Raw genomic sequence first — 26,341 nt, forward strand, 5'->3', positions numbered from 1 at the left:
AGCCTTGGACTCTGGAGAGATACGAATGTGTTTGTATGTTAATGAGAGGTCCGGGGCGCTGGGGGCCCCTGGGTAGCTTCAGGATGGGGGCTGATGGCTAGAAAAACCAAACCCTGATGAGAGGAACTTTCAGCCCAGAGGGGCTGGAGATTGAGTTAATTGACCAATGGAATGGCCGATGATTTAATCAACATGCGTACATAATGGAAATTCCATAAAAACCCTAAACAATGAAGTTCAGAGAGCTTCTGGTTGCTGGGAGGGTGGTGCACCCACAGAGCGCCTGGGAGCTCAGGGCCCCTTCCCCAGACCTTGCCCGCCATGCGTCACTCCCAGCCTGCTGTTCCTGAGTTGGACCCTTTATCATAAGCTGGCAACAGTAAAGCACTTTCCTGAGTTCTGAGAGTCATTCGAGTTATCAGACCTGAAAAGGAGTGGGGTTGTGGGAACCTTGTAGTCGAATCAGACAGTGTAGGTCTCCTGCGGACCTGATCCTTGCAACTGGCATCTAAATGGGGACAGTCTTGTGGGACGGAGCTCTTGAACCTGTGGGGTCTGCTGCAAACTCTGGGTAGTTAGCATCAGAAATGAACGGTAGGACGCCAGTTGGGACCCACAGAAAATCACTTGGAAGTATTGTGAGTAAAAGCAGTTCATTTCTGACATACAGCAGGCACTCAATAGATGTTTGTTGAGTGAATGTATGAACTGCAGAGGCCAAGAGGGAGCTAGGTCCAGGGACTTGCATACCATCCGGGATTCTTTTTTTTTTTTTTTAAGATTTTTTTTTTTTTCCTTTTTCTCCCCAAAGCCCCCCGGTACATAGTTGTGTATTCTTCGTTGTGGGTTCCTCTAGTTGTGGCATGTGGGACGCTGCCTCAGCGTGGTCTGACGAGCAGTGCCATGTCCGCGCCCAGGATTTGAACCGACGAAACACTGGGCCGCCTGCAGCGGAGCGCGCGAACTTAACCACTCAGCCACGGGGCCAGCCCCCCCATCCGGGATTCTTAACTCCGCTCTCTGTGCCTTCTCTCTGCAGCCTTGTCCCCATGAGGTGGCCCCCTCTGAACCAGGTGAGCTTCGGGGGAGCTGCTCTCTCCTGATCACTCTACCTAAAGTCCCAAAACCTTGGTCCCACGCCCATGCCTGACCAATGGCTGCGGTTAGAGAGATGGAACGGGCTGATTGGCTGGCTGGAATCATGAGCCCGCCCCTGGCTGAGGGACGGAAATCTGAGAGGTGGGATGGTTCCCAAGAAAACTAGGTGTGTTCTCGCCGAAAGCGGGAGATGATTGCAGCGACAGCAAATACGGCACGTGCCCATTTTATGCTCCTCAAAATCCCCCCAAAAGGAGAGAAGAATTAGATGAACCACCGTTTTGCAATCCCCAATGATAGAATTGACTCAGGCCGCTATGGCCGTCGGATGAAGCCCTTGGTTTATTGCTTCTCAGCCGTGACCATGGCCACCCCTTAGAAGCGCCTGGATAAAGGGAAGAAATCGCCACGCCCAGGCCACAGCCCCGTCCAATTAAATCAGAAGATGGGGAGATGGGGTTCAGACCCAAGGGGTTCAAACGTACAGCCAGGGCTGAGAACAAGAGACGTAGAGGAGATATGGGGGGAAGAGGAACAAGGCAAAGGCGCCACAGAGAAGCAGCAGCAGGTCCAGAAGGCAGGGCACTCCCCAGCATTCCACACTCTTTCTGCAACAGATCGAAGGTAGGCGGGGTTGGGGAAGAGGAGAAAGAATCTGGAGCAGTGTTTCTCAAAGTGTGTTCCCTGTACCAGCAACATCGCCTGGGAACTCGCTAGGAATGAAGATTCCTGGGCCCCCTCCAGGTCTGCCGAGCCAGAAGCTCTGAGGGTGGGGCCCGGACACCTGTGCTTTAACAGAACATCCAGAGGTTTCTAATTTATCCTCTCATTTGAGAACTCCTGGGTTAGAATAAAAGGAATTTAGGAGACATGCCGAACAAACGTGATGTGTGGGCTGGGTTTGGATACGATTCAAGGAAACCTAATGTAAAAAGACACTTTTAGCCACTGAGGAAAATCTGATGAAGGCCTGGGTGTTGAGTGATGCCCGGGAATGGCTGTTGTGTCTTCAGTATTGTCTTTGTCTGTTCGGGCTGCTATAACGGAATATCGTAGACTGGGTGGCTTATAAACAACAGAAATTTATTCCCTACAGTTCTGGAGGCTGAGAAGTTCAAGATCAAGGTGTTGGCAGATTCTGTGTCTGGTGAGGGCTATCTTCCTGGTTTGCAGACGACCATCTTCTGTGTCCTCACATGGCGGAAGGGGCAAGGGAGCTCTCTGGGGTCTCTCCTAAGGGCACTAATCCTACTCATCAGGGCTCCACCCTCATGACCTCCTCACCTCCCAAAGGCCCCGTCTCCTCACCCCATTCCCTTGGGGGTTAGCTTTCAATGTCCGAATTTCGAGGGGGACGTAAACATTCCGTCAAATGTGAGCATGGCATTATGCTTGCAAACATAATATGCAAATAAATAAAGATCCAAATATATACATTTTTAGAGATATGTGCCGAACGATGAGGGGGGGAAATGACATTGTGACTTGTTTGAAAATACTTCCTCAAGGGGCAAAAGGGAGAATGAAACAAATATGTCAAACTCTTGGTGATTGTTGAATCTGGGTGACGAGTATGTGGGGGTTTCTTTGGATGAATTCTCTTGGCTTTTGTGAACCTGGAAGATTTTTTTTCACAAAACAATCTATAAAACAAAAACGCTGCATGAGAAGGAAGGCTGGGTCATCCCGTTCAGAACTGAAATCGTTGCCAGCTGGTGTGGAAAACAAAACGAAGGAGAAGGAGTCAGGATGACAGGGGTTCCCCTGATAATAAAAGCATTATGAATCTCCCTCCAAGAAGCAGGTGAGTGCCACAGAAAAGTAAAAATGAGACCACTTCTCCAGCAGCCAGGTGGGTCCAGGTGTCCTGTCCTCCCCAGGTCTGTCAGCCCAGCTTGGTGAACAGCAGCAAGGTGGCGAGAATTCCTGGCAGCTGAAATGGGAGAAGAAACACTGAACCAACTTGAGGGACCTCCAAACCCAAATCAAATCAGATACACAGAGAGGGGGAGCACCCTGCTCCGGAAAGGCGAGAGGCAAGGATTTACAGATGGCAGAATGTCCTTCAGGGCCAACTTGGAGAGAATTTGGACCTGTTACCACAATCAGTCTCAGCTGTGGGTAGAAGGTGGTGGCCCATCATGATGCCCATCAGTCATTCTCTCTTTACTTCCCCCAGATCCTGTCTCCACTCTCTTCTGCCCTCCCCCAGGTCCTGCAAACTACATTTCCCAGAATCCCCTGCTCGCTCACTTCCTGTTAGGTTTGGCCAATAGGAAGCACCAGCAGGCGATGGGCGGGCTGGAGGAAAGGTTGGGGTATTTCTCCATCAGTTGCTCCCACTCTTCTGCCCATCCTGAGCCCTCCATGACCAGAGCTGTGAGCAGATGACCCCTCCTCCTTGGCTCTTGCTGTCCTCACCTCTTCAGGCCTAGAAGTAAAAGGTCCCGTGTTGCTAGCCCCTGAGTGCCTCAACATCCCTCATTTTCCTTAACCCTGCCCACGCCTCTGGAAGGAGTTCCCTGGAAGCTTCTTAGAAGGACCATCTGGGGGCTGCATTCTGTTTCCTGCTGGGATCCTGACTGTTACAACCTCCTTGGGGAAGAGGGTGTTGTATAATTTGCATATACATAATCAATATTATAAATTTGTACAATGAAAAAAATACTCACTTTGAAAACACAAATCAGACTAATGAGAATGATCCATATTTCAGCTGGTGGTGATATAATGCGTGTGTATTCCTTACAATTCCCATATACAAGATCATGTCGTCTGTGAATAGATAATTTTCCTTCTTCCTTTCCAATCTGAATGCCTTTTATATCTGTTCCTTTTCTTTCTTTCTTTTTTTTTTTTTTTTGAGGAAGATCAGCCCTGAGCTAACATCTGCTGCCAATCCTCCTCTTCTTGCTGAGGAACACTGGCCCTGAACTAACATCCATGCCCATCTTCCTCCACTTTACACATGGGACACCAACCACAGCATGGCTTGCCAAGCGGAGCCATGTCCGCACCCAGGATCCAAACCAGTGAACCCCAGGCCGCTGAAGCAGAACGTGCAAACTTAACTGCTGAGCCACTGGGCCAGCCCCTTATATCTTTTTCTTGCCCAATTGTCCTGGCTAGAATCTCCAGTACAATGTTCAATAGAAGTGGCAAGAGTGGATATCCTTGTCTTTGTTCTTGATTTTAGTTGGAAAACATTCAGTCTTTCACGATGAAGTGTGAAGTTATCTATGAATTTTTCACTGATGTCCTTTATGAGGTTGAGGACATTCCCTGCTATTCCTGGATTGTTGAGTGTTTTTATTATGAAATGATGTGGATTTTGTCAAACGGCTTTTCTGAATCTATGGAGATGATCATGTGGTTTTGTCCTTTATTCTGTTACTATGGTGTGTTGCATCAATTGATATTTGTACGTTGAACCAGCCTTGCATTCCTGGGGTACATCCCACTTGGTCCTGGTGTATAATCCTTTCTATGTGTTGCTGGATTCAGTTTGCTAATATGTTTTTCAGGCTTTCTGCCTCTGTATCCACAAGAGTTATTGATCTGTGGTTTTCTTTTCTTATGATGTCTTGGAATAGCTTCATAGAGTAAGTTGGGACATAATGCTCCCTTTCTTATTTTTTGGAAGAGTTTTTGAAAAAAATGTTATTCTCCTTTCAATATTTGGTGGTATTCACCAGTGTGGCTATTTGGGCCTGATCTTTTCTTTGTAGGAAGTCTTCTGGTTACTAATTTAATTTTTTTACTTTTTATAGGTCTATTCAGATTTTATATTTCTCCTTGAGTCAATTTTGGCAGTTTGTGTCTTTCTAGGAATTTGTCTATTTCATCTAGATTATCTAATTTGTTGGCATACAACTATTCACAGTATTCTCTTATAGTTTTTTTTGTCCCCCTAAAAGGCCAGTAGTGATGTCCCCTTCTTTCATTCCTGATTTTAGTAAATTGAGTCTTCTCTATTTTTTTCTTTTCTATCTGGTTCAACTTTATCATTTTGTTGACCTTTTCAAAGAACCAAATTCTGATTTCATTGCTTTTCTCTATTTCATTTATTTCCACTCTAATCTTTATTATTTTCCCTTTTGCTTGCTTTAGGTTTAGTCTTCCCTCTCTCTCTCTCTTTTTTTTAAAGACTGGCACCTGAGCTAACATCTGTTGCCAGTCTTCTTTTTTTTTTCTTCTTCTTCTCCCTAAAGACCCCCAGTACATAGTTGTATATTCTAGTTGTGAGTGCCTCTGGTTGTGCTATGTGGGACGCCGCCTCAGCATGGCCTGATGAGTGGTGCCATCTCACACCTGGGATCCAAACCGGCGAAACCCTGGGCCACCAAAGGGGAGTGCGCAAACTTCACCACTCGGCCACGGGGCTGGCCCCCTAGTTTTCTCTTCTTTGTCTAGTTTTGTAAGGTGAATGTTAGGTTATGTATTTGAAAACTTCATTCTTTTTTTAATATAGGCATTTACAGCTATCAATTTCCCTCTAAGCACTGCTTTAGCTGCATCCATACATTTCGCTTTCAGGATTCTTTTTCTTTTTAGTTTGACTATACTATGTGTAGGTGTGGGTCTTTTTGCTTTATCCTCCTTGGAATTCATGGAGCTTCTTGGAGGTGTAGATCCATGATTTTCATCAAATTTGGAAAATTTTTGGCCATTATTTCTTCCAATATTCTTTCTGCCTTTTTCTTTCTCTCTTCCTGCCCTGGAATGCCATTCTACAGATGCTTGTGTGCTTGATTGTGTCCCACAGGCCTCCGAGGCTGTGTTCATTTTCTTCATTCTGTTTTCTTTCTGTTCCTCAACTGGATAATCTCACCTGACCATCTTCAAGTTCACTGATTCCTTCTTCTGAAAACTCAGATCACATGCTGAGCCACTCTACTGAATTTTCCATTTAATTTTCCAGAATTTCTATTTGCTGCTTCTTAAAAAATCATTTCTGTCTCTATTGATCTTCTCTATTTGATCAAACATATTCTCATCTTCTCCTTTAGTTCTTTGAATATATTTATAACAGCTGATTTAAAGTATTTGTCTAGGAAATCCAACATCTGGGCTTCCATCTAGGGCAGTTTCTATTGACCGATTTTTTTTTTTCCTGTGTATTGGCCACACTTTCTTGTTCCTTTGCCTGTCTCATAACTTTTTGTTGAAAACTGGACATTTTAAATACTATAATGTGGTCCTTTGAAAATCACTCTCCCCTGCCCCGACTCCCCAGGGGTTTTTTCGTATTGCTGTTTGTGGTTGCTGCTGCTGCTGTTTGCTTGTTCGGTGACTCTCTGGGACTGATTCTGCAAAGTCTTTGTTGTGTGCAGTCACTGAAACTCCTGCCTGGTTAGCCTAGTGTTTGAGGTGAGAGTTTTCCTTTTTCAAAAGGGAAACCTGACTTTTGAAAGTTCAGCGATATTCTGCCAATATTTATTGCATCATCCATTCTGCCCATGAGAAACCATACTTCATTCTATCTTTACAATCTAGATAGTGAGTGTAAAAAGTAGGGCCAATTTAATTGAAAAGAACTTCCATTTACTGCCCTGGATTATCAGTTCATTCTTTTCTCCCTGGGGCCTGTCTGGGTGGAGCTCTGAGCCAAGATTCCTCCTCGGACAGGGTCAGGGATGAGAACAGCTCTGTACATAGTGTTTCCATGGTGACTGGCCTTTGAGCATCTCTGGTGGTGTACAGGACCACCTTTCAGCCACTCCCTCACTGTGATCCTCGCCTTGAGTGGATGACAATCAGGACCTCCCTGGAGCTGATGACAATAATTTCCCAGAGTTGGCTCATGCTTGCTGATTTCCCAGAATCAGAGCATTGTGCACAGCCTCTGACGTACTCCACCTCACGAATGACTCCCAACAATTGCACAGCCCGGTTTACAAATGAGGGAGGCCATGATCCTGACTCTCAGCCAGAGAACTAGTGCGTGACATAACAGGGCTGGAGTTCTGAGCCCCAGCACTTGCCCACCCAGGCCTCCTACCAGGTAAGAGTGGGCCAGACCCGACAGGTGGATGGAGAGGGCAGATCCCCAGACTAAGCTGTTCCTCATCTGAATCAGGTCTGAGACCCCCAGCACCCTCATGCCTTCCTTCCTTTCTGGGGGAACCATTAGTGATCACAGTAATTAATCGCCCTGCTTAAAATGACCTCCCCTCTCCTCTTCCCAGCTGTATAGTTCTCCTTAACACATATCACTATCATATAATATGTTTGCCAATTTTAAAAATCATATTTCTTGTCTTTTAGAATGTCAGCCCCATGAAGGCGGGGATTTTTGTCTCTTTGGCTCATTGCTGTAGCCCCAGTGCCTACAACATTGCCTAGACACAGTAAGTTTTCAGTAAAGCTTGTGGAGTGCAAAAGTGAATGTTAAAACCCTTCTAATGGCTTTCCATCATTTTCAGAATACAAGCCAAACCCCTCCCTACAGCCCATAAGGCTTTGCATGATCTACCCCCGTCAACTCCCTGAACTCATCACCCCCTACCATCCTCCTTACTCACCCTGTTCCAGCTACAGGGGCCTCCCTGCTGGTCCTTGAATAAGCCAAGCTTATCGCTGCCTCAGGGCCTTTGCACCAGCTGTTCCCACTGTCTTCTCCCATATATATACATGGTTTTCCCTCACCTCCTCAGGTCAGTAGTCAAATGTGACCTCCTCAGAGTGGCCATCTCTTATTCCCTTCCCTATCCCAATGCCCTGTTTTACTTCCTTCCCAGCAGAAACCTTTAACTGAATGATTATCCATCCCCCCCACTTGAATGTCAGCTTCACCACAGCAGGGAGTTTGTCTTTTGTCACTGCTGTGTGTCCAGTGCCCAGGACACTGCTTTACACACAGTGGGTGCTCAATAAAAGAGCTCAGTGTGTCCCAGAGGGGCTGGGCCTTACCTGGATCACTGCCGCCCCCAGTGAGTCCCCGCTTAGGTTGAAACTCTGAGTCTTGGTTATTTCCAGGAGCTTGGGCAAACAGCCCTGAGGACACAAACATCAAAGCAGGTGGGACCTGGTTAGGGGCCCGTGAACTCCAAGCCCCCGTCAACGCCCACCCATCGGGCCACCCAAATTCCTCTTGGATTCAGGGAGTACAAGAGGACAAAGACACAAGGACCTTGGCTCTTTTCTCACTTGACTGCCCCCCACCCCACCCCAGCACCTTCCCTGGTATCCTTGTTCCCCCTCAACTCCAGAACCTACCACTCACTCCTCTGTATCCATCTGTGCTGACCTCCAACTGTGGTGATTAAGAGTATGGGCAGATGCCCCAAGTTATTGCTAGCTGCATGACCTTGGAGGAGTCACTAGACTTCTCTGTACCTCAGTTTCCTCAACGGTAACTGGGACCAAGTGGATCTGCCTCACAAGACTTTTGTGAGGATTAAAAGAAAGAATCTATATGAAGCATAGCAGTAGCCTGACACATAGTCAGCATTCAGTAACTGTTAGTTATTTCTGAGTGCTCTTTACATATGAGCAGCACCTTCAAAGCCCTTTACATGTATTTTCTCACTCATTTCTTACTACACCCCCATGAGGTAGGTACTGTTTTTTTCTCTGGTTTATAGGTGAAGAAACTGAGGTTCAGAGAGTTAAGAGATCAAACAGTGGGTGGGCAGGGCAGCCACCCACAGGTAATGGGGCCTCCACCTGCTATTCTGCCTTCACTGAGATACTCCTCCTCCCAGGCCCCTGGCACTTCTTGCTTCTGGAAGCTTGGGCTGCCTTGAGCTCACTGTTGACACAGTTCAGTGCTCCCCTCCACTCATTAGGCATTTATCAAGTGCCTACTGTGTTCTGGGCACTGAACTGGATGCTGGCAACCCAGCCATGTACAAAACAGACGAAATCCCTGCTTTGGTGGGGCTGACGTTTGGGTGGGGAAAACAAGTAATAAGCAAGTACAGCAATACCACTGTCAGGTGGTGATCAAGCCTGGGGCAGACGCTGAAGCAGAGTAAGGAGACGGAGCGTGATGGTGAGTCAGGGGGCGGATGCTTTTATAGAGAGGAGGTCAGGAACAGCCTCACCGAGGCCGTGACCATTAAGCACAGATTTGAAAGAGATGAGGTAGGAAGACATCTTGGGGAAAAGTGTTCCAGGCAGAGGAAACAGCCTGTGCAAAGGCCCTGAGGCAAGCATGTGCCTGGTGTGTTTGCATATCAGTGAGGAGGACAGTGTGACTGGAACAGAATGAGTGAGGGGGTGAGTGGGAGGAGGCAAGGTCAGGAGGTGACACACAGGTTGCGCAGGGCACACTGGGCCAGCATGTGGCCCCATGTCCATTTCTCAAGCCCTGGCCTGGGACTTGCCCTGGCCCATTCTCTACAGTGTCTGGCTCCCAGCAGGAGCCGTTCCGTGTGAATGGCTGTGTCATGAATGGTTCCTATTCTTCCCTCAGGAAAGATCCCTGTGGTCACTCACCTGCAGCAGGAGTTAAAGGGAAGCTGGGGAGAGGGTTGGAAGCCCAGCTCCACCATCCCCTGGCTGTGGAAACCTTTGTGTGCCTCAGTCTCCTCATCTGGAAAATGGGAGAAGAGCAGTCCCCACCTCGAGGGGTGCGCTGGGGATCAAACTCACAAAGCAAGGGGCCCGTCGTGTGGCTGCCATCACTATTGTGAGGATGATCACGTGTCATCATTGCTGCAACTCGATTTCTGTGTGTGGCAGGCGGTGTGGCCCAGGCAGTGGACTCAGACCAACATGGATTCAAATCCCAGCTCTTCTGAAGCCATGTGACCTTGAGCCCATCATGGCCCCTCCCCGAGCCTCAGTTTCCCCATCTGGGAAGTGGGAATGGCAACCCTAACTCCCCAAGGCCATGTGGTCGAAATGAGTTGAACACACTAGGAGAGCTGCTTTCTCTCTCCCCCCCGGCCCCCTTTGCTGGGGTCCCTGAAAATACGCCATTTCTATGACAGTCCCCAGCCCTCGGGGTCTATCGAGGCGATGCCCAGCAAAATCTCTGGTTACCTCCTGGTGGATGATGTCTGTGGACACATTGTGCCCATCACAGGCCACGGTCTGGATGGATTTACAGCAACTCCTGGGGTAGGCGTGACCTGTCATCATTTCAAAGGAGGAGCCAGAAAAATCCGTGTAGTTTTTCACTCCACAGCACTTTAGCTACAGAAAAGACAAGAAACACTTGAAGCTCCCTTTCAAATATTAAATAATAAACACAATAGAAATCACGGTCACCATGGCTACAATATTCCAGGGCCAGCTGTGCTACATGCATACCTTACTCCCCCCAGGTCATGGCTCAGAACCCTCCATGGCTCCCATCTTCCTTGGGGTAAAAGCCGAACTCAGCATGGCCCACAGGCTCAGCACAATCTGCCCTGTCACCTCCAGGCCCTCATCTCACCCCACTCGCCCTTTTTCTCAGCTCCAGCCACGCTGGTCTCCTCGCTGTTCCTCAAACACACTTATCAGGCTCAGGCCACCAGCCTCAGGGCCTTTAGACAGGCTGCTCCCTCAAATATCTGCAGGGCTCCCCCCCTCACTTCATTCAGATCTCTGTTCAAATGTCGCTCCTCAGAAAGGCCTGCCCAGACCCGTCTTTCCAAGTTAGCCGCAACCCCTGTATCAGTCAGGCTGGGGGAAGTGATGCTGCGTAACAAGCAGCCCCTGTATCTCGACAGTTCACTTCTCCCTCATGCCACACGCCCGTCACAACTTGGCAGGTGAGCTCAGTTTCTCAAAGTCACTCAGGGACTCAGGCGGATGGAGCAGTCGCCATCTGGATGGTTCCACTTTGGTGGCAAAATGGAAGAGCTCTGGAGGGGCTGTGCACTGGCCATGAAATGTGCCAGTTTGGCAGGAAGTGACACACATCACTTCTGCTCATAGCTCATTGGCTGGAACATGTCATGTGACCCCCAACCAACTACCTGGAAGCCAGGACAGGCCATCCCACTGTGTGCTAAAGTAGGTGACAAATAGCACTTATGAGTCAACCAAACCCTCCTCTCCTATGAGCTTGTTTTTCTTCACAGACTTATCACCCCTGACCAATGCCTACCTGGTGGTTTCTTGTCCATCTCCGCACTCAAGCGTCAGCAGCACAGGGCACGGATTTTGTTTTATGCCTTCCTGGGTGCCCAGAGCCCTGAACAGGGCTCAGCGTGGGCCCCTCTCGAGCCTGGACATGACCCCACGGCAGTTCCTGGGCCCAAGACTCACAGGTGAAATAGCCCTAGAAACAGGCAGAGGTTGTCCCCTCCCTGGGCCCCAGACCCCCTCCTCAGCTGCCTGCACCAAGAGCTCAGATGACACTTGGAGGTGCTCTTGCCCCTCAAACAGCAAGACTCAAGATGTGAGTCTCAACACCTCCCACCCAAGAGGAGGGCTACTATCATAAAAATATAAAAAACAGAGGGGCCGGCCCAGTGGCATAGTGGTTAAGTTTGTGTGCTCTGCTTTGGCAGCCAGGGGTTCGCTGGTTCAGATCCCAGGCACAGATCTACACATCGCTCATCAAGCCATGCTGTGGTGGTGTCCCACATACAAAATAGAGGAGGATTGGCACAGCTGTTAGCTCAGGGCCAATCTTCCTCACCAAAAAAAAAAAAGAAGAAAGAAAAAACAAGTGTTGACAAGGATGTGGAGAAACTGGAACCCTTCTGCTTTGCCAATGGGAACGTAAAATGGCGTAGATGCTATAGAAAACAGTATGGAAATTCCTCAAAAAATTAAACATAGAATTACCATATGATCCAGCAATTCCGCTTCTGAGTACAGACGTATAAGAATCGAAAGCAGGGACTTGCACAGACATTTGTACCTCCATGTTCCTAGCAGCGTGATTCACAGTAGCCAAAAGGTGGGAGGAACTCAAGTGTCCATTGATGGAAGAATGGACCAACAAAATATGACAGAATATTATTCAGCCTTAAAAAGGAAGGGAATTCTGACACAGGCTACAACATTGATGAACTTTGAGGACATTACGCTAAGTGAAAGAAACCAGTCACACAAACACAAATACTGTGTGACTGCACCCATAGGAGGTCCCGGGAGGAGTCATATCCACAGAGACAGGAAGTAGGATGGTGGCGCCGCGGGATTGGGGGGGTGGGGGGAGTTGGTGTTCAATGGGGCCAGAGCTTCAGTTTTGCAGGATGAAGAGTTCTGGAGATGGATGGTGGCGTTGGTTGTGCAACATTGTTAATGTACTTAATGCCACTGAACTGGACACTTCAAAATGGTTAAAATGGTATATTTATGTTTATGTCTATTTTCCCATGTTAAAAAAAGATGTAACTCTCACCTTCTCCATGACCGAGTTCCAGTCCGTGGAATAATCATCGGGCTCGTTGAAACCTTTATAGTTCGTCCTCAGGGTCACAACGTTGTGCTCCAAGCCCATGTCTTGAACCTCAAAGATAAAACAGGAAGGCATACAAAATAGCCAGGCGCCCCAGGTGGGGAGGTTTCTTGGGGACAGAGAGGGCTGGTGTGGGTTTCCTTTCGGCTTCCCTCATGTTCCCTGCCCTCAGCCATGGGTCTGCGCTGGAGGCAGGCGAACCCAGGCGACCATCGCCCCCGAGAGAGGGACCCGGGGGAGAGCGTGGGTCTGGAGCCCGTGGCATCTGGTAGTACTGATCAGAAACGAGTCTGAATCATTTGCTCTTTCCAATCGCCCACACACCCACCACGCCCCCGATTTGGCTGTAACTCGATTAAAGTCTTGAATAGCAACTTTAGCAACAGCAGCTCTCTCTCTCTGCACAAAGGAGCAAATTTAATTTTCTATTTTTTAAACAAAGGTCTAAATAAAAAAATGTTTTTCCGAAGAGGTGATGCAGGCACATGGTTCGAAATTCACAAAGCACAGAAGGGGAGCCCATGCAAAGGCTCCCTCCCACCTTTTTCTCCCAGCCAACCAAGTTCCTCCCCCTCCACGACGATGACTGTCACTGTTTCCTGTGTCCCAAATGAGATCTTCAAGTGTGCCAAAGCAAAGTCTATTCTCGTTATTTTCCTTCTTGCTTTCTACTACTCTCATTGTTCTGCCTCTGCCTGTTCTTAGCAAGAGCAGCAGATGCTCCTGGGGGCCCTGCCCAGCGTGTCCCGGTGGCCTCTGTCATTTCTCTGCGCGCCGAGCCTGGGGGCCTCTCCGGCGCATGCGCCCTGGGAGCAGCCCCTCAAGGGATAGTCATACCGCAGCTCCCTCGCCCCTTGCTGGGGAAACAGGCGCGCGTTCTGCGTTCCACCCCAGACATCCCTCAGCAGGACTGAATCCAGGTACCCACAGGGTCACCTTTTTTTTTTTTTTTTTTTTTTTAAAGATTTTATTCTTTTCCTTTTTCTCCCCAAAGCCCCCGGTACATAGTTGTATATTCTTCGTTGTGGGTCCTTCTAGTTGTGGCATGTGGGACGCTGCCTCAGCGTGGTTTGATGAGCAGTGCCATGTCCGCGCCCAGGATTCAAACCAACGAAACACTGGGCCGCCTGCAGCGGAGCGCGCGAACTTAACCACTCGGCCACGGGGCCAGCACCCCACAGGGTCACCTTTTAAGGACTGCACTCCCTTCTCTGCCTCACTTCCCTGTCCCCTATAGGTGTTTCTTGGGATCTCCTCTCAAATAAACCAGCCTTCCAAACCTTGTCTCGGGATGGACTTCTGGGGGGGACACAAATGTGGACAGGGTTCTGTCCTGGAAAATGCACCATCTCGTGCATATGGGGCCTCTTTCCTCCTTTCCACCTGCATCAGACTCCCTGGTCTGGATTCTTACACACTCCGCTTGGATGCTCACTAGGCTGGCGGCAATCTGTTGCACGTGCTGGTACATACGTCATTCTGCACCCGACCAAGCTAATCTTTGGATGAATCCGCGAGATGGGATGGTTGGGTCAAAGTGTCCAGACTTTGTCATTTTGATGCATTTTGCTATCTAGCCCCCTGTTTTGAACACATTTCAAAGCTCCAATAACTTTTACAGCTTTTCCCATTACCTCCTCCCGACCCCTCACCCCAAAGGCGGGAGAGATGGTCAAACGGACTCGGCCAGTTTCTTCAGGCCTTCGAGGGCAGGGCTGAAGTTTTCGGCTTTCACATCATCCGGGTGCGGATCTCCGGCCCTGGGGACCGGCGGGTGGGCCATCACCGGGTCCCCAGGAGAGGCGCCCAGCGTGCGCGGCTCCAGAGGGAGGGGCGGGGCGCCTATTGATTCTGTTTATTCCTAACGCAGAGGGGGAGAAGCACCGCTGTACTTACAGTGGGTAAGAACCCAAGGACCACCGAGGTGACCCCGATTTCCATGATGAGAATGAAAATCATGAACAACGAACACTGGAAGACACAGAGGAGGGTAGGGGGGCTGCTCAGCCGCTTCCGGGCGGGGGGGCTGCCCCTCCCCCGCCCCCCCCGCCCCCCCCCCCCCCCCCGCTCCCGGGCCACGTGGCCTCTGCAGTCTGAAAGGACTCACGCCTGGGACTGCAGGTATTTCTTTCCTGCCTCGCCTTCCAGCAGGTGGTACAGGATGCTGGCAGTGCGGTATTCTTAGGAGCCGCTCGCTGGGCGCCCATTTCTCGCCCAGCACTTTCTGGGCGTCCAGGAGGCCTCAGTGGGGATCAGTGGGGACCTCCCGGTGAAGTAAAGGCTGAATGTGCAGACAGCAGGGGCCGGTGGAGAACAGGAGGGACGGTGGGGAGGAGAAGCAGGCCAGGAAACCTCAGACCCGCAAATAGGGGGAGAGGGGATGGGGCTAAAGGGGAGATGCCGGGCCACAGGTCGGTGGGTGCCAGGGGAAAATGCCAACATTGGCTGGCTTCTGTTTCCGCTGACATTCACATGCATGGTGGAAGATAATGGGGCATACGGCAAGCAGAGGGGACGTCTTGAAGTCATCCATGAAGGAGAAACCGCCACCCAACCTGGGCCTCGGTTTCCCCACCCGTACAACGGGGGAGTGGGACCAGCTTAAGGGATCTCAGTGGGCTCTATGGAGCTTCTGGAAGCAAAGTCAGCTCAACTCCCGGCTCCCCTTGCATCTGTTTGCGTCTATGCCTATTATCATTATTGTTGTTGTTATTATTACTAAAATCTGCTTGATAGTTCAGGCTTTGAGTGGCTGGATTGGCCAATGGCTGTGCTTGTCTTGCTTTGACACCGAGAGGCAGGAGAGCACAGTGGATGCACATCCGGGGCTGTCCCCACAGCCCACAAGGGCAAACGTGCCTTCGGGGCTTAGCAGTTGTGGGACCCCAGACGAGTGGCTCATGTACCAGACTATGAAGATTAATAACATTCCTATCTCTCTGCCTCTGGGTGACTGAGCCGGCCCGAGGACAGATATCCAGGCATCAGCAAGCCCTGTCGGCTCCATCTTCAGAATCTGTCCCAAATCTGCCCACTTCTCACCCACTCCATGGCCCCACCGTGTCCAGCCATCACTCTGTCCCACCTGGACCAACACAGTCCCTCTGCCCATGTCCCTCCACATGCTGTCCCCCCCACCGCCGCCAGAGGGCGCCTGTAAGCACCTGAGTCAGGGCCCTTCTTCTGCCCAGAACACTCTGTGGCTCCCACTGCCATCAAAAGGACTTTGGTTTTGAGTGAGGTCTTGGGGGCTCTGAAGGGACAGATGCTGAGGGTAAAGCCGATCAGACTTGGCGATGGGTTGGACGTGGGGTGTGAGAGAGAGGACGCCTGGATTCCTCCAACTTTGACTGTGGGTAAAATAGTGTCCACATCATATTGAAGATAAAATGACATATTGCAGGCATGGGACCTGTCTGATAAATATTTGCTGAACGGATTAATTAAGAAAGAAAACAAGAGATGATGGAGCTTCAGGTGTGTGTGTGGGCTGCTTCTAACAATGAAGGTCATTTGTGCTCTGGGAGACGAGTAGAGAAGATGCTGGTGACAGAGGTGGGACAATCCCCTTCAACAGGATTCTAAGGGAAATGGGAATGGGGAACAAGCAGCTGGATTTGGGGGACCTGTGTAGCCGAAGCCGCATGTGAGAATGAGTAAGACGTATAATATCTGTGCCGTGCTGTCTGCACGGTCATGCTGGAAACTTTCACACCCCGTGTACTTGAACATGTACTCGTGCACACAGGGCAACTGCAAGTGTTGTGTTCGTGGGGGACATACACATGGAACAGAGAGCAGTGGAGGACTGGATGGGCCACTCAGTAATGAGGATGGTAGGTCATCTAGCTGGGAAAAAAATAAAATAGAACCAGACCCCTACCTCACACCACACACGCACAATCAAACTCCGGAGGGCTACAAAGCTAACAGTGAGGAAGCAGAACTTAAAATTATGGGAAGAAAAACTAGGAGAGCATAATGGATGACGCTGGGCAGGGGAGGGGTTTTGAATGAGACACGTCCTAAAGGGAAAGAGGGACACATCTGATGCCATCAAGTGAGATGCCATAAACACTATAAAATAGCGGATGCCGGTGGCCAGGGGCTGCAGCCTCTGCAGTGAGGGCTTCGTATGTGATGAGGGAGTTTGGGGTCCGTGTGCAGATCCAACTTACAAACAGGAGCGTGCCTCTGTTCTCTTTGGTAACCCCGTACCACCCAGTGAAGCTGAGCAGGACCGTGACGCAGCCCAACACCAGACACAGGTAGCCAACGTGATGCAGGTGTGCATGGGACAGCCCGAGGACCCTCGTTAGGGCAGCCCCTCTGAACTTGACATAGAAGCCCAGGCCAATGAGGACCACACCAGACACCTTCAGCACAGAAATCAGACAGGGAAAAGTGTCTGTTAGTTACACACAAGCAGAACTCTCCTGGGGGTCGGGGGAGGAGGAGCAAAGGCCAATAAAATCAGCAAAAACATTAAAAAAATGATAATACCCAGAGTGAGTGAGGATGCGGAGAAACATTCTCATACATTGCAGCTAGAAACAAACTTTTGTGGGGGGAGTGGGGAAGGACAGCTTGCAATTCATGTTTAAAACATTAAAGATTTTATGGTAAAAACCTTTACCTAGAAATTCCATTTCTAGATATTCAGACTAAAGAAAATAGTCACCTATGTGCCTCAGTACCAGGATGCCCAGGAATGTTTGTCAAGGACAAAACGTAAGAAATAACCTGAGCAACCAATAATACAGAGTCAGTAGGTAAACCGTGGCACAGCCATGCAACGGGATCCTAGACAGTTGTTTTAAATGATGCTATAGGACAAGGGTTGGCAATTTTTTTTTCTGAAAAGCCCCAGATATTGTGAGCTTTGCAAGGCACAGGTCTCTGTTGAAATGACTCAGCTCTTCTGGTGTAGCTCAAAAGCAGCCAGTCACAATCCCTAAACAAATTTATTTTATTTACCCAGAAGTTTTATCTATATTTCCAAGGCTGTAGGTTGCTGATCCCTATTGCAAGAGAATGTTTATTGATTTGGAAAGAATTTTTTTTAAGATTTTATTTTTCCTTTTTCTCCAAAGCCCCCAAGTACATAGTTGTGTATTTTTAGCTGTGGGTCCTTCTAGTTGTGACATGTGGGACACCGCCTCAGCATGGCCCAACGAGCAGTGCCATGCCCGCATCCAGGGCTCGAACCAGCAAAACCCTGAGCCGCCGAAGCTGAGGGCGCAATCCTAACCACTCGGCCATGGGGCCAGCCCCTGGAAAGATGTTTTTAATGCCTTAATAAGTTTTTGAAAAAGTAGATTGGGGCTGGCCCAGTGGCATAGTGGTTAAGTTTGGTATGCTCTGCTTCAGCGGCCCAGGTTGGTTCCCGGGTGCAGACCTACACCACTTGACTGTCAGTGGCCATGCTGTGGCGGTGACCCACAAACAAAATAGAGGAAGATTGGCAATAGATGTTATCTCAGGGCGAATCTTCCTCAGCAAAATATATATATATATATAAATGTCTGGAAGGATATAATCATGATGCTATTTATTGAGCAATGTGCCCATGACAGGTATAAGCCATTTAAACGCCCTGTCTCATTTAATTCCCATCAAAATGTTACAATATAGGTAATAAGATGAGGAGGAGGAGCGATATTTGGTATCCTTCTGCTTCGTGCCGGCCTTTCCTTATACTGTTCTGCTATAAGGAGACTTCCTTCTTGAACAATGCACATTCTGGGTTACTTGTATAGTAAGAGAAAAACGTTTTGAAAAATTTAAAGGACCAAGAAAATAACCACTCCCTCCTGTCTTTCCCCCAAACAATTTAGTTTTCTGCAGGATTTGACTGGGAGCTGAGCTCCTCCCCCACCCACCCCGGGGTCCCCCAGACCACACTCCTCTGGCTCCGTTTCAGCAGCTCTGGGTCGATGGAGGTTATGCCTGTTCCCGCGTCCTGCTCCTCGTCTGTCTGCCCTACATCCCTCTTCCCTGGGGACCACAGATCCGGATGCCAATGAATTTGGATCAACTTATTTCTGTCTTCGAGGGAGCCAGCCATGGAGGAAGGGCTGCAAAGCCCCAGGGCCTGGGTTGTGACATACTTACAGCGGTGATGCCATTGAAGAAAGATGATAGCTTCTTGAAGGAAGAATACGGAGGGTGTGTTTCAGCCATGTTGGCCAGACAGGGGTGCCCTGAACGTTTAAGTCAGCATCTTCTTAAGCCTCTGGGCTGCTGCTTCCCAAGGTGGTACAGGTCTGGGGTGGGGGCCACCAAAGCTGACTTGCTCTGTCCCTCCCTCTCCTGACTGCCTGATCGTCTGCCAGGGAGGGGACCCTGTGGCTGCCCCTCCTCAGTCATCAGCCTTTATCACATCATAATCGGATGTGGGAGCAAGGCTCACGGTGTCCAGGAAGCAGGTGCCCCAAACTGCCCCCTGCTGGATTCTCACCCGCAAATAGGACCCACCAGGGGTGGAGAAAAGGCTGCGTGGGGACCCTCCAGATGCCCCCCAGGCCCTGTGGGCACAGTGCTCAGCACTGACCACTCATGTGGTTGATCCCGCGCCCTGCCCCCCGCCCACTAGCCTGGGGCCTCCAAGGAGGCAGGGGCCTGGGCTGTCCTATTCATGGCTGTGTTCCCAAAGCCTGGTACACAGTGGGTGCTCAAGCATGAATGAATGAATGAATCAAGAGGCTCTATGAAGCAGGAATCTAGCTACAAACCATTTGGTCCCCAAGCCCCTGCCTACACATTAGCCCACTTGGCTCATCTGTCTCACAGGGCTCAGAGAGGCCAAGGTAACTGCCTGGGCCCACACAGGAAGCAGGGTCAAGGCTGGGCTTTGAAGCTCCAAGAGTGACATGAAGATGGCAGCCTGGGACCTCCCACTCCAACCCCAGGAACCCATCCTTTCTCTCTCTGAGGCCTGCCAGGCAAAGCTAGTGAAGTAATCGTCCTTGAGCCCATGTGGCGTTGATCACTGGGCCTTCCTTGATGGGGACAGAGACACAGAGGGCATCTCAGTGGAAAATGTGTACGTGGGCACCGAGAGCCCCCAGGCCCCGCTCCTGCAGCCCCTCGCCCGCATGGTCTCCCTGCCCCCCACCCCGTCCAGGTCCTCCGATCAGCCCTACGGCAGAGTGTGACTGTGTCCAGGTCCCAGAGGGTTCAGGGCTTTCAGAATCTCATGACCCCCAGGGCCCAGCTCAAAGAAAGAAATACTGTACTTTACACTTGAATTCATTTAAATGTTTGTCCAATTGCCTGCTTCTTGGAACATGTCGAATCAAGCAAGATATTCACGGAGGAGTGACTGTCTCCTCCCTGGACCACGGGCCACGTTCACAGCTCGGAGTGTGTCCTTGCACGACTTTCTCTAAAAGGTCATTTGAAATAAGGAGCCTCAGAGCCAGGGCCTGAAGGCATGAAAACGGGGCGCAAAGGAGGGCGAGAAAATGGGGGTGCAAGGGAGCATGGGAAAATGCAGGGTGCAAAGGAGGGTGGAGAAAAGGGGGACACCAAGGAGGGGTGGGGATAGAAGCACAGATGCAAAAGAGGGCGGGAAAATGGGCACAAAGGAGGGTGGGAAAATGAGGGACAGCAAAGTGCGGGGAGGGTGGGAGGCAGAGAGTGGTGTGGACTTAGGGCGCGGTGGCCAGAAGTGGAGCAGCCGGAATAGTAACCGGGGGACCGAGGGCTCTGTCCGCGCGACGGGAGAGGCCCCGCGGCAGCCTCACCCTCGCCAGCCCCGCCCCCTCCAGCCCCGCCCCCACCGCGGCCCCGCCCCTCCAGCCCCAGCCCCAGCCCCACCCCTCCGCAGCCCCGCCCCTCCAGCCCCGCCCCCGCGGCAGCCTCAACCTCTCCAGCCCCGCCCCCGCTGCGGCCCCGCCCCCTCCCCGCCCCCTCCCCGCCCCTCCAGCCCCGCAGCCCCGCCCCCGCCGCAGCCCCGCCCGGCTTCACGACAAGGCCGCGGCCCAGGTCCTGGCCTCGCACGCCCCCTGGCGGTCGTCCGCGGAAGCGCGGACCTACGTGCGCCCCGACTCCGGCGTCTCCCGGCCACACACCCCAACTGTGCCTCGGTCCCCGAGAGCCGCCGAGATGGAGGGACAGGCCCCCACCCCGCAAGTCCCCCCAACACACTCTTTGAATTGATGCGAAGAGACAGGATTGTGCACGCATCTGGCGAATTACAAATGCAAGACCTCTGGCCAAAAAGCGTGCAGAAAATCAGTGCAATTTGTCAGACACAGTTCAAAGGTTCGAGAAAACAGCGAAAAACTGCTCTTAAAGTGGCGCCGCAGAGCCGTGAGGAGGACGCTGACATACCACTGCAGGAACGAGGGAAGCGCCACTCCCAGTGTTTCCTTAATAACGGGGCTCACGGTGTGTTGAGAGAGGCCCAGTGTATTTCTCCACATTCTCAATCTCCTTCTTTACATTTTAGATGTTTTTAAAAAGCAGGATTTCCAAGAAAATCGAGTGTCTTAAACACACACACATAGACACGGAATTTATGTCAATAGTCCATGTTGGTCTATGAGCTGCCCTTCTTAAATTCCTGTATTTGTCATCAACTGGGACACCAGAGGCTCAGGAGACAGGTTCATCTGGCCGACTGTTCATGGAAAATTTGCAGCCTTGATATATTTGTGTGTTTAGGCCCCAGAAAACCTGGATCCACCCCTGACAAGCGGGCACTTTGTGGTTTAAGGTATTTTGGTAACAATCTTTGGGGGAGGCAGTGACAAATCCTAATCCACCATCTACCAGGAAGGTCTGGAGTGCAGGAAAGAAAGGCGACTGTCCATGCTGAGGCTGGTCGACTTCTCTGACGTCACTCACTCGCTCTGGCGTTCCCAGGCCACTGGCTTCAGCCCTCGATGGGGATGGGCACACAGGTGTCGCCAGGTTGTGGCAGCATGGGCTGAAATCTTTGGCGAGACAGTAGAGGATCATAGTGACAATCATTGCTGCCAACTGAAAAGGAAGCAGGAAGCATTTCCTCTGTTAGGGATTTTTTTGTTTGGCTGGGTGGTTTGTAAAATCCCATTTGTTTTATCTTTTTCACATTCTGATCTATTTTTGAGGCTTTTTGCTCTGAGTGCTGAGGGTTTGTGGGTTAAGGGGCGACAGGGAGGACCCTGTCTTGTAGGGACACTGACTGTTCTCCTCAGGTCTTCTTGCTTGCCACATAAAAATCTGAAATTTCTACCTTTTCGGCCATGCAGGGTCTTAGCTTCTGGAAAGGAGAGGCATAAATTAAGGAGTACCAAGAGATACTAGATGGATATTCAAAGTACTCAGCCACAAAGTACTGCCAGACAGCAATGAGCCAGACAGAGCAGAGCGTCTCAACCCCGTAGGGCTGGGAGCCCAGGGGGGTCCTGGTGAGGGCTCAGGCAGAAGCACCCGCCAGACCACTGGGTGCAGGTGACACTCCTCGAGGGGACTCCTGTTTTTGTCAGCACACGAGTCTTGGGTTGCGATGTCCTCTCTTGATGTGGCACCTGGTCCCAGGGTGACCAAGGCTTTCTCCATCCCGAATTCCTCAAGTGTCTCGAACACACTGAAAAGCTCATAAATAACTTCCAGAGATTTCACACCTTCCGTGTCTCAGGGAGGATCTGTAACCGCAGCAAACGGGCTATTTAAAGTGCGTGGGGAGCATTCCCCCTTCTAGCAATTTCTGTGATGGGTTTATTCAAACACTTATAGACCAAGAGTCAAGAAGAAGCTTTCTCTGGAAAGGACAGGAAATTCTGACACAGGCTACAGCATGGGTGAACTTTGAAAATATCATGCCGAGTGAAATCAGCAAGCGTACTCGTCAGCAAGGGCTATGTAACAAAGTACCCCAACCGGGTGGCTTCAGCGACAGAATTTATCTCTCACTGTTCTGGAAGCTAAAATTCTGAGATCGAGGTGTGGGCAGGGCTGGTTTATCCTGAGGCCTCTCTCCTTGGCTTGTGGGTGGCCATCTTCTCCCTGTGTCCTCACTTGGTCATTCCTCTGTGCATGTCTGTGTCCTAACCCCCTCTTGTTATATGGACACTAGTCCTATTGGATTAGAGCCCACCCTAATGACCTTATTTAACTTAATTATCTCTTTAAAAGTCTGTCTCCAGTGGCCGGCCCAGTGGCATAGTGGTTAAGTTCACCTGCTCTGCTTCAGCGGCCTGGGGTTCACAGGTTTGAATCCCAGGTGCAGACCCAGCACCACCCATCAAGCCATGCTGTGGTGCTATCCCAATAAAACAGAGGAAGATTGGAACAGATGTTAGCTCAGGCCAATCTTCTTCACCAAAAAAAGAAGAAAGAAAAAGTGTATCTCCAAATACAGTCACATTCTGAGGTTCTGGGGGTGAGGACTTCAACATATAAGTTTGAGGACACAATTCAGCCCATAACAGCCAGTCACAAAAAGACAAATACTGTCCGATTTCACTCATAGGAGGTCCCTAGAGGAGTCACATCCACAGAGACAGGAAGGAGGATGGTGGGGGCCACGGGCTGGGGGAGGTGGAGGGGGAGTTAGTATTTAATGGGGACAGAGCTTCAATTGGGGAAGATGAGAACGTTCTGGAGACGGATGGTGGGGATGGCGGCACAGCAATATGAATGTGCTTCATGCCACTGAACCGGACACTTGAAAATGGTAAATTTTATGAGTAGCAGGAACAGAGGCCTCCTGGTGGGAACAGAGGGAGCTGAGTGGGCTCAGCACCAGTGCCATCCTTGCAGCTCCTGTGGAATGTCACCTCCAGCACCGATCACGTGGGGCCGCGTAGTGGGAGGAATATGCCCCCCCAAAACTCACGTCCACCGGGAGCCTCAGATCGTGGCCTCCTTTGGAAACGGAATCATGGCAGACGCGCTTAGTTAAGGAGCTTGAGAGGAAATCATCTGGATTGAGGTTGGGCCCTAAAGCCGCTGCCTGGGTGTCCTTGTAAGAGAAAGGACAGGGAGATTAGGACACAGAAAGAGAAGAGACGCCCATGTGGAGGCGGACGCAGAGATTGGGGTGATGCGGCCACAAGCCGAGGAACGCCAGAAGCCGCCAGAAGCTGGAGGAAGCGTCCTCCCCTCGAGCTTTCGGAGGGAGTGTGGCCCCGCTGCCACCTTGATTTCAGACTTCCGGCCTCCAGAACGTGAGAGAATAAATTTGTTTTGTTTTAAGCCCGCAGCTCGCAGTAATTTACTAGCAGCCCTGGGAAATTAACACACGTGGGAGGGGCTGGGGGCGGGGCAGAGAGTGGAGCTGCCTGTTGCGGGAGAACCACGAGGACAGGGAGAAAGGTCCGCGTTCTGGGAGGGGTCCTTTCTTTCTTTCTTTCTTTCTTTTTTTTTTTTTTGAGGAAGATTAGCCCTGAGCTAACATTTGCTGCCAATCCTCCTCTTTTTGCTGAGGAAGACTGGCCCTGAGCTAACATCCGTGCCCATCTTCCTCTACTTTATATGTGGGACGCCTACCACAGCATGGCTTGCCGAGCGGTGCCTTGTCTGCACCCGGCACCCAACCGGTGAACCCCAGGCCGCCAAAGCAGAATGTGCGCACTTAACCGCTGAGCCACCAGGCCAGCCGGAGGGGGTCCTTTCTTAAGACCAAGATGCCGTTCAGATCTGGCTAGTCGCTTTGGCTTTGAAAAAATTAAAACATTTTCAAAGGAACATCTGGATTTGGGGTTTCACTTGGAAAATCCAGAGATGCGGCCATCCTTGCACTGCTCTCCTCCCCAGTGACCACATGTGGCTGAGCCGAGTGACTGCTGTCCGCTTCCTGGAGGGGGTGTGGGGTCACTTTCCAGTTCACAGGTATGCCCCCACCTCCCTTGAACTTGCCCGCCACGTAGGCATCTGAGTTGCGGCCCCACCGACAAGACGACCTCCGGACTGGGACGTCCGATGGGTGTCCCCGCAGAGAAGGAGGGCCGGGCTGCAGCTAGTAGAAGGGGAGAGTCCGAAAGGCCCACAGTTAGATAGTCCGGGTGACTAGAATTGCCTTCGCTGGAGAGGAGATGGAGGGTGGGATCCAGTCACCATTAAGATCATTCAAAACCCAACCGCTTTGCACCACCTTCTGGGGCCAGCCCCTGTCATCGCCCACCTGGACCAACACAGTCACCTCCTCCCTGTTCTCCTGGCTCCTGCCCCCAGCCCCTACAGACTGTTTCTCTCACAGCCACCAGAGGGCGCCTGTCAGCCCCTGCATCATTAAGGTCCATCCTCTGTTTAGAATCCTCCATGGCTCCCACCTTCCTCAGCACAAAAACAAAAGTTGTCCCTGAGACCCACAAGGCCTTGCACGATCTGCCCGTCACCTCCCTGCCTTCCCCTCCTCCCATCCTCTCCCTCCATCACTCTGTTCCTGCCACACCATCCTCCTCGCCGCTTCTCAAACACACTGGGCTCCTGCCTGTCCTCTGTCCCTTTGTGCTTTTCCAGGTTCCATCTGCTTGTCACTGTGTTCCTGCTTCTAGCAAGCCAGTCACCAGAAGACAGACCCGCAGGCAGGCCAGGGTGCTGAGATTCAAAACCGAGGGTCTTTCACCAGCCAAACAGAAAGTTAGGCAGGGATGGACATACTGGCCCCACTTCTTTTTGTCAACAGTCTCTGAAATTTTGCAGGGCCCTGTCTGCAGCCTGTAGCAGGCCAAGAGATAGATTCGTACCTTCCACGAAGAAGGCAAAGCCATTAAAATCAGCATAGCTGTTGAAACCATAGTGTTTCTTCCCAAAAAAGACGAAGACGTAGTTGTGAACTTGAACTGCCAAACTTTGCTGGACTGACTCAGCAGCTAGGGGTGTTGACTCTGGGGCGGCCCCCTTGAACAACTGTAGGGGGCGCTACTCCTGTAGAAAACAAGAGAAATGGCACCTCCTGGAGCTTTCAGGCCTTCCCCCAGACACTCCCCTCTCACGGCAGGTGGGTGGGTTGATCTTGTCTTCTTCTGGAAGTCCCTGGAAACCTGTCCCTGGGGAATTAAAATGTGAGGTTGAGCAGGATGTAAGTTGGTACAGTTTGGCACCAGGTGTGGAAGTCAGCACCCGCCAGCACTTCACCTTTCAATCTCCATCTCTCCTAAGGAAACTGCAAACTGTGGCTCTAGAGCTGTTCACTGCACCGTCACTTACAAACGTGGAAACGGGAAAGCAAACTAAATGTTGTCGACTTAAAAAGCAAATTTGCGTGTTATTTTATCTCAAAATGAGTTTATCCGGGAATACCCAAAAGAATTGGATTGCGGGACACACACACTATTGGGAACCATAGGCAATCCCAGAAAACAAAGCAGGGGAGCTGCTTTTATAGAAAAAAGGGGGAGTGGGAGGGGCCGTTCTAAATGAAAGCTCATTGGAGGGAAGTAACAGCTCAGGGTGGAAATGGCTTCTCATTGGCTGAGCTGTGGTGTTTCTCATTGGCTGAGCTGTCGTGTTTCTCATTGGCTGGGCTGCGGTGTTTCTCATTGGCTGAGCTGTGGCATTTCTCATTGGCTGGGATGTTTCCGGGTGGGGAGAGAAATCTTCCACCCCTGGTATAGTGGTTTTACTCCCCGTGGATGATGCAAGCTCGGTCTCCTGTTTGGTGTAGTTGACGATGTGTCACAGGGCGTGAGAGCTCCCCCTACAGGCCTTCCCGGCTCCAGTTAGTTAAGGTTTCTTTCATCAGTTTCTATGACGTCCATCAACAGGGGCGTGGTTACCACTGGTGGTTAAAAAAAGAGACTGTGTTAATTCTAATGTTGTTTCTGGGGAACAGAACCTATTGTGTGACACCGAGGAACCTTAAATGCATATTACAAAGTGAAAGAAGCCAGTCTGAAGAGGCTGTGTACTGTATGATTCCAACCATGTGACATTCTGGAAAAGGCAAAACTATAAAAT

At 50.7% G+C, this 26,341-nt stretch overlaps 1 protein-coding gene across 9 annotated transcripts; it reads right to left on the minus strand.

Annotated features, from left to right (window-relative positions):
* Positions 1-2,630: 2,630 nt before the first annotated feature.
* Positions 2,631-18,781, minus strand: TSPAN16 (tetraspanin 16). Of its 9 annotated transcripts, XR_011541039.1 has the most exons (10): positions 18,563-18,781; positions 16,627-16,824; positions 14,345-14,419; positions 12,392-12,499; positions 11,830-11,915; positions 11,144-11,317; positions 10,090-10,242; positions 8,011-8,094; positions 3,352-3,529; positions 2,631-3,031 (listed from the first exon to the last, which is right to left on the minus strand). XR_011541039.1 is itself a non-coding variant. In XM_070623644.1 (7 exons), the coding sequence occupies exons 1-7, from the start codon at positions 18,629-18,631 to the stop codon at positions 2,984-2,986; spliced, it is 735 nt and encodes a 244-aa protein (XP_070479745.1). In that variant the 5' UTR covers positions 18,632-18,781; the 3' UTR covers positions 2,631-2,983. The 9 variants fall into 9 exon arrangements, 3 of the variants coding, with proteins under 3 accessions (XP_070479745.1, XP_008508789.2, XP_070479747.1); XR_011541040.1 differs by lacking the exon at positions 11,830-11,915; XR_011541038.1 differs by lacking the exons at positions 11,144-11,317; positions 11,830-11,915.
* Between the last annotated feature and the right edge of the window lie 7,560 nt (positions 18,782-26,341).

This window comes from Equus przewalskii, chromosome 6, assembly GCF_037783145.1.
Source record: "Equus przewalskii isolate Varuska chromosome 6, EquPr2, whole genome shotgun sequence".
NCBI classification, from domain to species: Eukaryota; Metazoa; Chordata; class Mammalia; order Perissodactyla; family Equidae; genus Equus; species Equus przewalskii.